Here is a 12,422-nt window from a genome sequence, read left to right as displayed (position 1 = left end):
GAAAATAATAAATTACCCATACATATTCCTATAGCATCTAGAAAAGTTGTCAGCCCCTGTAACAAATGTTTCTGAGGGAATATAATTTCTATGTGCCTCTCCCCCATGGACCATTTGGTAATGCCACAACTTCCGTAGAGTTGCACTGCTTATTTGTAGCTTAGCTGTATTGAATGTTACTGGGCAGCATTAACTAACCATTTCCTTATTTCCCCTTTTAACATTTACTCTAAATTACAAATGCTCACAGTTATCAGTCCTATAATAGTCTTAAGGAATGGCCAATCCTACATAAATATATGGTCTCTCATTTGCATGAGAACAACACAGATCTGTCCTTGATAAAGTAACAGAATACCTCTTTATGTGCTGATCATTCCTCACTTAAGTGGGTCCTTGCCCTACATTTAAACTGCAGTTATTTAGTGATGCTGCTGAACTCATAGGTGGTTGAATGCCCCCCAAAGAAAAGGCAAAAGGAAGGGCAAGTTGGAAGTATTAAATTGAGTTTGACTGGCCTGTTTGGTTTAAATTGAGTTTGACTGGCCTGTTGTGACCACTCTTTTACACATTTAGTCAGCATGCTCATACAGACCTAAGTGTATTCAGGGCATTGTTCATTATACTCAATTTAAGCTAAGCCTTTTAGGGGTGGAGGTAGCTATGTGTTGATGATATTTTGTCTTATTCTGACTCTTGCTACTTGCTCAGAAAATTACTTCCTGGTAAATATGTGACTTATCTCATTTTCCAATGCATATGCTTACTCAGTTGTTTCAAGCATCAGTTTTGAGTTGAGGTTGTATTTTTTTCTTAAGCTTGGAATGTTTATGCTGCAACAGGAGTTCATCTATCTTTGTGCTATAGCTTGCAATTAATCCAAGTTGTCACCCTCAATAGGTAGGGATGCCCTGATTGTCCATAGTGAGCTGTGATGCTCCCAGACCTCTATCATGTGTGAGAAAACCCAGATTACAGCCATAATATGCTTCAGGTACATAAGCAAGTAGCATCTGTTCTTTTATAAAATACATATCATACATACACCCTCTTGGATTTTAAGTATCTACTGGTGATGGATTATCACTTTAAATATCATCCCAAACATGCATTTGGAAAGGCTTAGAATGTTAAAAAGCTTAGATTGAATCTTACTCTATCGGATTCTCCATTTCATGCTTGATCTGCTGGGAAAATGAACTTGTTGCTTTTAATGTATCATTATTCCGGTGAAAATAAGAAGAAAGAAAATCAGCAATCATATGAATTGTCTTTTTATCAGGACTTCAAGTAAATCGGTTTCACCATATCTTGACCATGCATGATAAAAATTTCCAACTGATATTCTGCTGTAGTCAGTATGCTTTTCCTGTCACAAGGGTGGATTTCCTTTCCTTTGAGAAGATGAGCCAACAGGATGACAAAACAGAGGGAAATATTCCAGTTTCATGACATTCTGAATGCCAACCACAGTAAATGGCCCTTCCTTTCTCCCTACTCTGGGACAGGGGATTTGTTTAAAAGCTCAGTGAGCATCACATTTTAAATAGTGGTTTAAGAAAAAAAAACAGTCTAAAACCTTGGGGCTCTAAAGCCTTGTCCACAATACTCATGTGCTGAATTTTGTAAAAGAATAAAATAAACACTGAGTTTACCTTGAATGTGTCTGATTGTCAGCCATTTACAATGAAAGAAAGTTGATGATGGCAACATGTGAGCCAAGCAGACTGAAAAGCAGTGGCCCTAAGTGCTCCATTGTCAACAGCTGACCATTCTGGCACAGAACTGGCCATGGTGCTGAATTGAAAATTAATTAAAAACATCCCTGAACCATTGAATGTCTTAATTACATTTGCTTTCATTTGTGCAACTTTTTTTATTATTACTATTACAGTGGTTATGTTGGCTGTGGTGTTAGTGATAATACTATTTGTGGAAATGCACAGATGTGAAAAATAAAACGTTAATTTTATATTTTAGGAAGGAGGATGAGAAATTGTATTGGATTTGGATTTTTAAGGATTTGACCCTTAATTTGTAGTTGTATGCATGCTGGCAGTCATAAACCTACATGTAAAAGCCTTTTTACTTTCAAGTGGGAGGAGGCAAAACAGGGTTCAATATTTCCTCCTTTGGTCTTTAACTGCCTCCTACATGTTTCCATTGTTCACAGAAGGGGCAGGAATATTCCTAAGAGGATAGGGCCTTCTGTTTTACCCATATCTAAGCAGTTGGTTATTGTCAGGAACAGAGTTAGTAGAATTTGCAAAAAAATAATCATGTGCAGGTAATAAAAGAGTTTGGCACTTTGGGAAAAACATCTTATTGAGTAGATCAAGTGCACATGAGGCTGTAAAGGCACATACTCTATAGAAAGAATTCAGAAAAATTGTTTTGATTCAGCTTTTAATGAAAAACCCAAGGGAGCGACCAAAAACATACACTTTGGCCAATGGCTGTAATGATTTAGATACAACACTATTACTGTGTTCCATCTGGAACAGTCATCTTCAGAAAAAGACCTAGAGCTTATGACAAGCTGTAATTTTATCCTGGGAGCTGAGGGGACAGGAGGAACAAACAGTCCCTTAGGAGAGATCATTTCAGACTTGTTGCCTTGGTATCAAGGGGCTTCTCCATCTGATGGTTATGTCTAAAGAGGGTGCAAAGCATTAGCCCTGGCTAGGAAAAAGCAGGGTGCACTCAAGACAAAGAATCTATCATGACTACCAATTTATGTTTTTTTTTAAAAAAAAAAAAAAACTTCAACATTAACATGAAGCTGAACTGTGGAAGATGGTTGGGTTCTGAAAAACTAATTTTAGAAGCCTTCATTTTAATTTTATAGATTACTTTACTGCATTTTATCCCTGTTTTTAGGCAAATCTTGTATCTTAAAATGGGTCACAGTATTTAAAAAGCATACGTCTTGCCCTCTGGCTTAGAATCTAAAAAGGCAAAACAGACAAGGGATTGGTAGTGGGAGTAAATGAGAAAGTTCCTCCAGGCTAGAAACAGGTGTTAAAAGATATATACAAGCATATTCATGTTGTTCATGCTGGACTGAGCTTCCCTTCCAGCTCTCTTGAATAGTGACTGTTTCAGATATGAACAATGCCCTTCCTTCCTTGTTATGACTGAAGATTGTGTTATAACGGGGCTCTCCAGCTTCTTTTAACCTTGAGCACATTTGGAATGTTAAAAGCATATTCTTGTCTCTTTCAAACTGGCTGGTGTGACGGGAGGATGTGTCCATTCACAAAACAATTGCAATGGGTCAAAACTAGTCACAAAGCATTAATGAACAATAATGTTCACAATCACTTTTTTTCCTGCTGGGAAAATTAATTAACTTCCAAACAAAGCACTGGACTGCTGTCACTTACCCATTTAAATTTTTTTAAATAAAACGTTTAGATTCGGTTTGTATGCTTAGATGCATTCATGGATTTTTTAAATAGTCTTGAATTATCTTGGATTTTGCAGACTCCAGCTTCTACTTTTTACAATGCTTATTTATATATATGAATATTAACTTATATGGCAAAGAGAGGTATCCCTGGTCCTATTGACTTTCATGAGAATTATTGGAGATTTTAGTGTTAATATTATTTATTACACTTAAAGACTTAGGGCTGAGTGTAAAGGCGCATACTCTAATTTTCAGCGGATTTTTACAGCCCCTCCCTTCTCCAGATGACCAGATCTGTAGGTGGGTGACTGAGTGAAATTTTTTAAACATACCTTCACATCTGGATCAGGGAGATGGCAGTTGTAGATTGTAATATAGCTAGTCCGGATTTCCATATAGATAACAGGGTCTTGTGACCTTAATCAGATATTACTCTGATAATGGAACTAGCTTTTGGTTTGAATCATTGTCTTAATTGCATCCGTTAACTATAAAGGCATTTATTTGCCAATCAAATTTGACTCCTGGTGATTAGTTTTGTAGCAACAATTTCCCACTGGTGGTAATTATTAATAATAATAATAATAATAATAATAATTAATAATAATAATAATAATAATAATAATAATAATAATAATAATAATAATAATAATAATAATAATAATAAAGTTGTAAGGGACCTTGGAGGTCATCTAGTCCAACCCCCTGCTCAGGCAGGAAACCCTATACCATTTCGGACAAATGGCTGTCGAGTTTCTTCTTAAAAACTTCCAGTGTTGGAGCATTCACCACTTCTGGAGGCAGGTGTTCCATTGGTTAATTGTTCTGTCAGGAAGTTTCTCCTTAGTTCTAGGTTGCTTCTCTCCTTGATTAGTTTCCATCCGTTGCTTCTTGTCCTGCCTTCAGGCACTTTGGAGAATAGCTTCTCCCTCTTCTTTGTGGCGGCCCCTGAGATATTGGAATACTGCTATCCTCGTCCTTCTCTTCATTAAACTAGACATACCCAATTCCAGCAGCCTTTCCTTATATGCTTTAGCCTCCAGTCCCCTAATCATCTTTGTTGCTCTTCTCTGTACTCTTTCTAGAGTATTCCAGTATTCCAAGTGTGGCCTTACCAAGGCATTGTAAAGTGGTATTAATACTTCACGTGATCTTTTGGGAATTTAGTAAAAACTCCCTGGCTTTACCTTCAACATTGGGGTTTCCAAGTATTAACTAGCTCTGATCTTGTTTGGCTTTTTCTTCCTTTTTTCTTTTTTCATTTTTTTTTATTCAGAGTTACGGTAAAATACAAACTCCAAGAAAAAAAAAGTAATTTTACAAATAAATATATTATACCCCCTCAGTTGAGTATTAAATGTATTGCAACAATATTAGTTTCCCCCACCCTTGGAAAGCAGGCCCCAAATTTATAAACTTCTATATCTACTTGCTATCAGTTTGACCTGCCATCTAGCTACTATAGAAAAATAAAGAAGTGAACAGGTGAACCATCAGCAAAGTTAAACTTCAAAGCCCTCTGTTAACAATCTATTATTATATTGAATATGTAGAAAGACTATGATGGCTTCTTATCATAAATCACCACAATAATGATCTCTGATCAGGCCAGGATCAAATATCCTTGTTTGATTCTTAATAGAATAACTTTTCCTTAAGATTTCGGTTGAGAATTTTCCTAACAAGTGTATCTTTGAGAGGAAGCAACTACTGTAAATTTCATTTTTAATATATGCCAATGTGCCCACAGGAAAAAATGACAATCAAGGTTATCTATCTTATATCCCAGTAGCATAAACCTCTGTTGTCGATCCATGTTCCCAAAAAAGTCCAGTCCAAATTGTTTATCAGTTAGTTATAATAAAACCATTCCCCAGTCACCATTATATTTAAGTTGGTGCATTTTAGACATAAACAGGGAAGTTATGTATACCCTAACAAGGTAGCCACAGAAAATGCTGAGTTAATATTTCTCACAATAACGGATAAAGAAAAAAGGAAAATTTCCATCAAAAATTTAAAAATTAATATGTTTATATGTATTAGGTTTTTTTAATGCATTTTTTAAAAATGTCTTTACTGCTTTTTTTTTTTAAAAAAAATTGGAGTTAACTTTTTTGAATAAAATAAATAGATTTAAAAAAATTAAGACCAGAGCTTTTAAAAAGTTAAGAAAATGAGAAATTCCTGTAGCGAAAACGTGATGTGAATGTAAACCCAAACAAGTCACTTTAACTACCCAGAAAATCTCCATCAACTTCCATACAGAGAAAGCGAAAGTAATTCAGAATGGCAGAATAAACAGTGAAAAATCTTTAAAGAATTTATGTTAAAAACCAGCAAGGAATTAGAGTAAATCAGCATTCTGCTTTTAAAAGAAAGATCAAGATAAAACATTCAAAATGTGCAGTTAAAACCAAGGCATACTTAAAAAAAAAAACCAAACAGTTGAAAGGAAAGATGGAGATCTAATTTTCTAACGGCTACTCCTGGGCATTGCGATCCTCAAGATTCCTTTTCCCAGGTGAAGCCACAGTTGTCCAAGGTTGTGTTGGGTAGTTTCTAAATGTTCCCGTTCGGATCTAGGGAGCAGGCTACCAAAGAACCCGCTTTGGCAGCAAGAACCAGCTGTTTGTTGGCAAGAGAAACAGACCTCCCTACTGCTCAGCATGCCAACTTGGGGGAAGTTTTATTTGGCTTTTTCAAAACACACAAGGTTGTCTAAGTATTGCTACTTGGTGTGTATCAAATTAACTGAACAGTATTAAATCAATTTTAAGGTCTTTTCCATTCAAAAGCATTGGGTAAATTCAGAAAAGGAACTAATTCAGTAATCAGGTTAATTGTATTGCTCCATTAATAAAGAATATATGTAGTTCAAGGCTAGGCAGTTGAGTTCTTGGTTTTCTCTGAACTTGGTTGAACACCAAGAACCCAATAATTGTATTGTTTGAACCCAGCCAAATGATGGCATTCTGAAAGACCCGGGCCCTCAGATGCAGTCTTAAGACCCTGTCTCTTAGGGGACATGCAGAAAGTAACTGCCCACATTTTGTCTCGTTCAAAGCAGGTTTAATCTTCTCTACCAAGCATGATAAAGGGTGTAGTGCTTTACATTCCCATTCCAAATTAAATATCATCATTTGCCTATTTGATAAAAAACAGTAAGAGGTACACTCTGTAAAAGAAAACAAAGGAGTCTTAAAGCCACAAAAACTCAGCCCAACCTATTCACAGGCCAGTTAAGTCTTGAACACTTGCACAAAAGGATGGGTTATAAATCTAATACCAAATAAATTCCTTTTCTGGCTCAGACATTAAAGATCTGCATAGTTCTGCCACATCATTGCTAAAAGTCAAGCCACCCTGGAGGCTTCATGATACCCATGCCAGGTTTTCCTGCTAGGAGGCTTTTAAATCCACGCTGCTGGCACATCTTGGTGATCTCCCAAATCCAACTTCGAAATTCAACAAAAATCAGCTTCAATGCTGTTGACAGCTGTGACATTTAAGTATAAGGATAATATATTAAATGGCAAGAACAAGGTAATGATTCAGAAACAGTCGTGCTACGTGAGGGATATACTCTATGGCAATTTCAGAAGTTCAAAGCATTTTATTGACTATTAGGCAGGTATTAGAACATCTAATGATCTCTAGTCAAATCTCTCACTGCAGAAATATGTTTTGAAGATACAGAGCCTTAAAACCCTGTAATGGAAAGCTGCATTCTATAAATGTTTATCAGCAAGGCTTCCCAGTTTTGAACTGAATCCTGTATCTTATATTTTAAAATAGGTTGGTTTGGTTTGCTGTTACTTTTTGAAGCTGAATATCAAACCTGGTGTCTTGCTGTGGCAGAAATCTATGTTCTATATTATGCCATATAATCTTTTTTTTAAAAATAATACTCTTTCCCTCTGCTTTTTGCACACAGACACACATTTATCCACCCTCCCACCCCCATCTGCATTCAGATAAGGGTCAGGTGGGGTTTTCTTTTGTTTGTTTGTACAGAAAACAATGATTGTCTGCCATTCAGATTTTGCATATTTTCTGTCCTTTTCTAGCCACTGAGTGAAATCCTGATATCCTTATACTGCTGCCCATTGAATTTTCCTTTCATTGTTTTTTATTAACTAAAACAAAGCTAAAACAATGTCTCCTTTTCAACGATGGGAAAACAATTACAGTTTAATGGAACTGTGAAAAAACAGACCTCGCCCCCATTTTGAAGAGGGCTGACATCCATCTGCCAAACTTGAAGGAATTGCCCATTGATGGAACACAATTTGGGAGGAAAATTGCAAGAAGCAGCAAGATGCAGCAAGAGGGCAGGTGGGGTGGGCAAGGGGGCTGGTGCTGAAGCCTTTTCATTGTGTGCCTCTGTTTATTCATTCTCCACTGTGTTTACTAAGTAATTGCAGACTTGCTGTGGTCCCCAGTGGGAAATACGTTCCTGATTTCAGACATCGGCTTTTGTGCATTGCTTCTCGGTAGGGGAGGTCTCTGGCCCCTTGCTGTTCCAATTTGTTTGCATCTGTGTTATTTCAATTTAACATAAATGTGATGGGCATGTAACCTGCGTCACCAACTGTTATAAGCAATAATAGCTTTTCTTCTCATGCTCTGTAAAGCAGTTGTCATGTCTCAGCCACAGGCAGTCAAACCTCTCTCTGTGGGGTTTACACTACTTTGATATAAAGTGTGCCGAGGCTGTATTATAGCCCGGGGAGGGGAGGGGGGTGATAATGATGGGAAAAACCCCTCAAGTCTCTTTCATTGGGGTCCATAATAAAACTAGTGCTTGTTTTAGTAGTATTCATAGATAAGCCAAACTTTGCCATTTCAAGAACCAAGCAAGGAGAGGAAAAAAGTATATGATGCAGGGTCTGTTCAGGAATGGAAAAGGAGAAGATAAGCAAGTCTTAAATAGCTATCCTGGGGCTGAATTGTGACAATGGGTCCTCAACTAGCAGCAACTGCTCTATCTTTTGATCATTTAACTAAGCTTTTCATTGTAGGTGACCAGATAGTCATTTTCTGCATGATTGGGCCAGGAATAGAGGAAGTAATGCAATTCACAACTCCTTCCCCAAGTGAATGTTAAAGGATTTTTTTTTCTCAAAAAAAAAAAAAAAAAAAAAGCAAAAGGAGAAAATTGTGCATTACTACGACTAGTCTTGTATAATAGTAATATTTCTGCCTGACTAGCTGTGCCAGAAAATGAAAGTATACTTAGAAGCACATGCTATTGTAAGCAGGGCACTACTTAAGGGTAAGACTTACAGCTACCAACTACTAAGTTCCCATGTACTTTTAAATAAAAATCAAGTTTATGTTCGTGATTCATGAGCCAGGAGAGCTTGACATGAGATTGTTTTTAGGGCTTGATCTCTGAATCTGAAGAAGACAAAAGCGTTCCATAATCTGAAGTGGTCAAATAAGCTTCATGAGGTTATGGAAGCAACCACAGGAGCGACATCAGATTTGCAGAATACCTGCCCATCCTACACTTTCCCCACAACTGTTAATCACATGGGGAGGGATGAATCCATGTCAAGTTCCATTGCTCCCAGATCTCGTTATCTTTTCTTGTTTTAGTTGTCTTTTTCTGACAAACAGTAGACAAATTAAGAATATGTTTTCAAAACTGAGGTGAGGTTGGGGGAACTGAATATTTGTTCTATCGCTGATGCTACTCCCCATACATGGGACTTAAATCTGTGAAAGGCCAATGCAGCTTCTGAATAACTTCAGCTAAGACGTAATTTCTTACAATTATGTTCATCATGTATTTAAAATGAGCCATCAATTAAAACAATGCAGGTCTGTATTTTATTTTTAAAAGAAGTTCAGTATTACAAAATTTAAAAAATAAAATTAAACTTGAAACTAAATACATCTTTAACATTTATTTCTCTCCCAATTTTAGTAAAAAAGGACAGATGGTAGGAAAGGCTGTTCATCAGCTGTTCTGGATTCTGCTGCAGTTGTAATATCAGCTAAATCTCATCCTTTAAGCTGCAGTTAATAAACAGAGGGGCATTTTTACAGCAAGGTATCTAGACAGAATTAATCAGGTCTCCTTACTTTGGCTCATATAAACCTACCCGTTGAGTCTCTCACAAATCAAAGGTGTGCAACTGCAGACATGATTTTCAAGCTTGCTCACCCACCTTGTAACCCCAAATCCTTGTTTAGACTTCTCCCTCTTCAGAAGGCTAAGGAGAGCAGGGAGTGTAACTTTGGCAGGATAAAGTCTAGAATTTCTGCAGGAATTTGAGGACCAGGTCTTGCAGCTTCACCCTAAGTGACTCGTCACTCTCACACATGATGTGGGTCGAATCTTCTTCAATGCGGATTAGAGTTTCCACGTCCTGGAACAGCACCAGATGCCCTTTTGGGGTGTCTTCCACTTTGATGTCACTGAAGCCATGCTGCAGCCACCGTGGACAAGGAAAAAAAAAACAATCCGCTAAAATAGGAGCTATTTAAAACCCTCCATCTGATAAGCATCTGGTCAATATTTGTGTCATATGTCATTTAGGAATATAAATTACATCTCTACATATGTATTAAAAATAGACAAATCATATTTCTTCTTTTTCTTTGACCTACTTGCTGCAATCCAAGATTCTGTATGCTCGCTCACAGCCTTATCAATTTTGCATCCTTCAAATGCAGTAGCAAAGAGCTCCTATGTTTTTTCTGGTTGGCCCATGGGTGGCTAGAGGATTTGGCACTTGCAGTCTAATATATCTGAAAGATGGTGGTGGCACCAGGCTAGGAAAGGGTGTTCTTATTTTTTTTAAAAGCAGCAAAACCGTGGGTAAATTGATGTGGCTTGATACTCAATGGCTCCAGCTCAATTATGTGGGACAAGGTAAGCAACAAACAAGTTAAAATTGCCTCTTTCTTTTAGAAATGAGGCTCAGAAAGGATAAGGTTAATCACCATGACCTTCATGGCACTGATGGAATTCTTAGGAGAACGGTGAAATAAATGCTTTAAAAATAAATGTTGATCACAGGACCAGCTTCTTAGCATTAGATGCTTAACCAATCTACCATGTTTTCTCTATTAGTATTTTCTATTACCTTTTCCAGAGTCTGTACCAATTGGTCTACCGGGATAGAGCCACTTAAGAGAGGTTTGGTAGACTTGAGTTCCGGCACGTCATCTGTTACTCTCTTCCTCTTTTTGCCAGGCTGAGGCTGGGAAAGTTTTGGTGGGAGCTACCAATAAAAGATTGGAGATGAAAAAGATAAGAGCATGTACATAGCTGAAGTTCTACATGAAAGCCTTCTACTATTCTGCATGCCTCAAGTGGCCAGGGAACAGATACCCTTAACCCTTCAGTCAATGCAGCTAACCAAGCATTGGGGAGTCAACCTCTTACGGATAGTCAAGCCATTTAATCAAGACGGCAATGCCCATCAAGTATATCCTATAGAGATCTTAAGGCATAAATATTTGTGGGCCATATAAAAACAAGCAGTGGGCAAGGCCATAGGCCATAGTTTGCCAACCCCTGATCTAGGATATAAAATCTGTCTAGAGCAGGGGTAGGCAACCTTGGTTCTTTTATGACTCGTGGACTTCAACTCCCAGAATTCCTGAGCCAGCATGGCTGGCTCAGGAATTCTGGGAATTGAAGTCCACGAGTCATAAAAGAACCAAGGTTGCCTACCCCTGCTCTAGAGGTACATCAACAAAACTCCCGAATAATTTACAGAAGGGGGAATAGTGTTTTTCTTCTCTCCTTTTTCTTTCATACATATTAGTTGCTTCCTTCTCCATGCCTTCCTTTTGTTTTTCGTTCTGTCCTGCTACCTATTCTTTCTCTTAATCCTCCCCACACCTCCTGTCCAACCTCTATTACTTTTCTTTACACCCCACCCTTTCAAAGAAGCATCCCGTTAATTATTGACTTGTTTTAAATGAATATGAGCAATCCACTGCTTCACTATACACTACCGTTATTTTTAAGTGCTGTTTTATCTATCGGTTTTGCCCAGACTTTTTTTTTCTTTTTGCACAATAGCAGTATAAGGCTTATATACATATCTAAAAGCGAGTATGTTTATCATATAAGGTGGAGACAGAATTCCACAGCAATTATCATCGATTTCTTCACCGAACCCACTAGATTTTATTTTTCCCTTCTCCCCAGTCTGGACGAATACAAAGTGACCCTCTGAAAGTTTTTCTTAGGGTCCAGAACCGATCTCACCCTTTAGTTGTTTAAAAGTACCCTTTTTTTGGGGTAAGATCTTTTCGCTCTATTTGTGGTTTGTGGTTAAAGAACCGACTCCCTATCAGCGTTGTCTGAAGACAATTTCCATGGTCATGTGGCCAGCATGGCTATACGCCAAAGACGACAAAGGTACCGAAGTGGTACCTATTAATCTACTTGGATTTACATGCTTTTGGACTAGCTAGGTGGGCAGGAACTGGGGCAGGAACGGGACCTCATCCCATTGCGCAGAGCTTGGGTCTCAAACCCGCACTGTCAGCTCTCCAGCTGACAAGCTCAGTGTCTTTAACCACTGAGCCATTGTGCTCCTATGAAAAAGGTCTACATCACTGGCAAATCTTTGAAATCCCCCACTTCCCCCCAGCACTAGTCATATCATACCTGGAGCACATGCTTGTTATCTTTAGTATGCAAAACAGCACTAACAGTTGCCAAGGAAATACCTGGTTTCATCTCAGTGGGTACCAGTGAATCTGCAAGCTGAAGCAGAAGATGAGTTAAAAATAAGCTGCAGCGTTTTCCTTGATGGAGGAAAAACTTTAGCACTGCTGGCCTGGTAGTTTAGAAAGAAAAATACTGAACATGAATACAATACAACCGTCTTTCCCAACACAATATCCTTCAAATGGCTGGAGTTGCAACTCCCAATTTTCGCCAGCTAGCATGGCCAATTGCATCAGGTTTCTAAAATCATGCATGACATGGTGAAAGGGGTCAGAAGGAATTTTTCTTGTCTCCCTCAGAGCTTAG

At 38.0% G+C, this 12,422-nt stretch overlaps 1 protein-coding gene across 1 annotated transcript in view; it reads right to left on the bottom strand.

Moving 5' to 3' along the window:
* Window positions 1-9,338: 9,338 nt before the first annotated feature.
* INTS9 (integrator complex subunit 9) overlaps window positions 9,339-12,422 on the bottom strand; it is a 65,323-nt gene continuing 62,239 nt past the window's right edge. The window contains exons 15-17 of the mRNA XM_015812983.1: window positions 12,054-12,152; window positions 10,513-10,650; window positions 9,339-9,852 (exon numbers count right to left, since the gene is read on the bottom strand). Of these exons, the coding sequence (XP_015668469.1) occupies window positions 9,676-9,852; window positions 10,513-10,650; window positions 12,054-12,152 (414 nt within the window). The 3' untranslated portion in view covers window positions 9,339-9,675. The remainder of the gene's footprint in view (window positions 9,853-10,512; window positions 10,651-12,053; window positions 12,153-12,422) is intronic.

This window comes from Protobothrops mucrosquamatus, unplaced genomic scaffold (assembly GCF_001527695.2).
Source record: "Protobothrops mucrosquamatus isolate PMUCROS unplaced genomic scaffold, P.Mucros_1.0 scaffold125, whole genome shotgun sequence".
Classification (NCBI taxonomy): domain Eukaryota; kingdom Metazoa; phylum Chordata; class Lepidosauria; order Squamata; family Viperidae; genus Protobothrops; species Protobothrops mucrosquamatus.
Note: the sequence above shows the minus strand (reverse complement) of the source record. Positions and strands in the feature narration are given on the sequence as shown.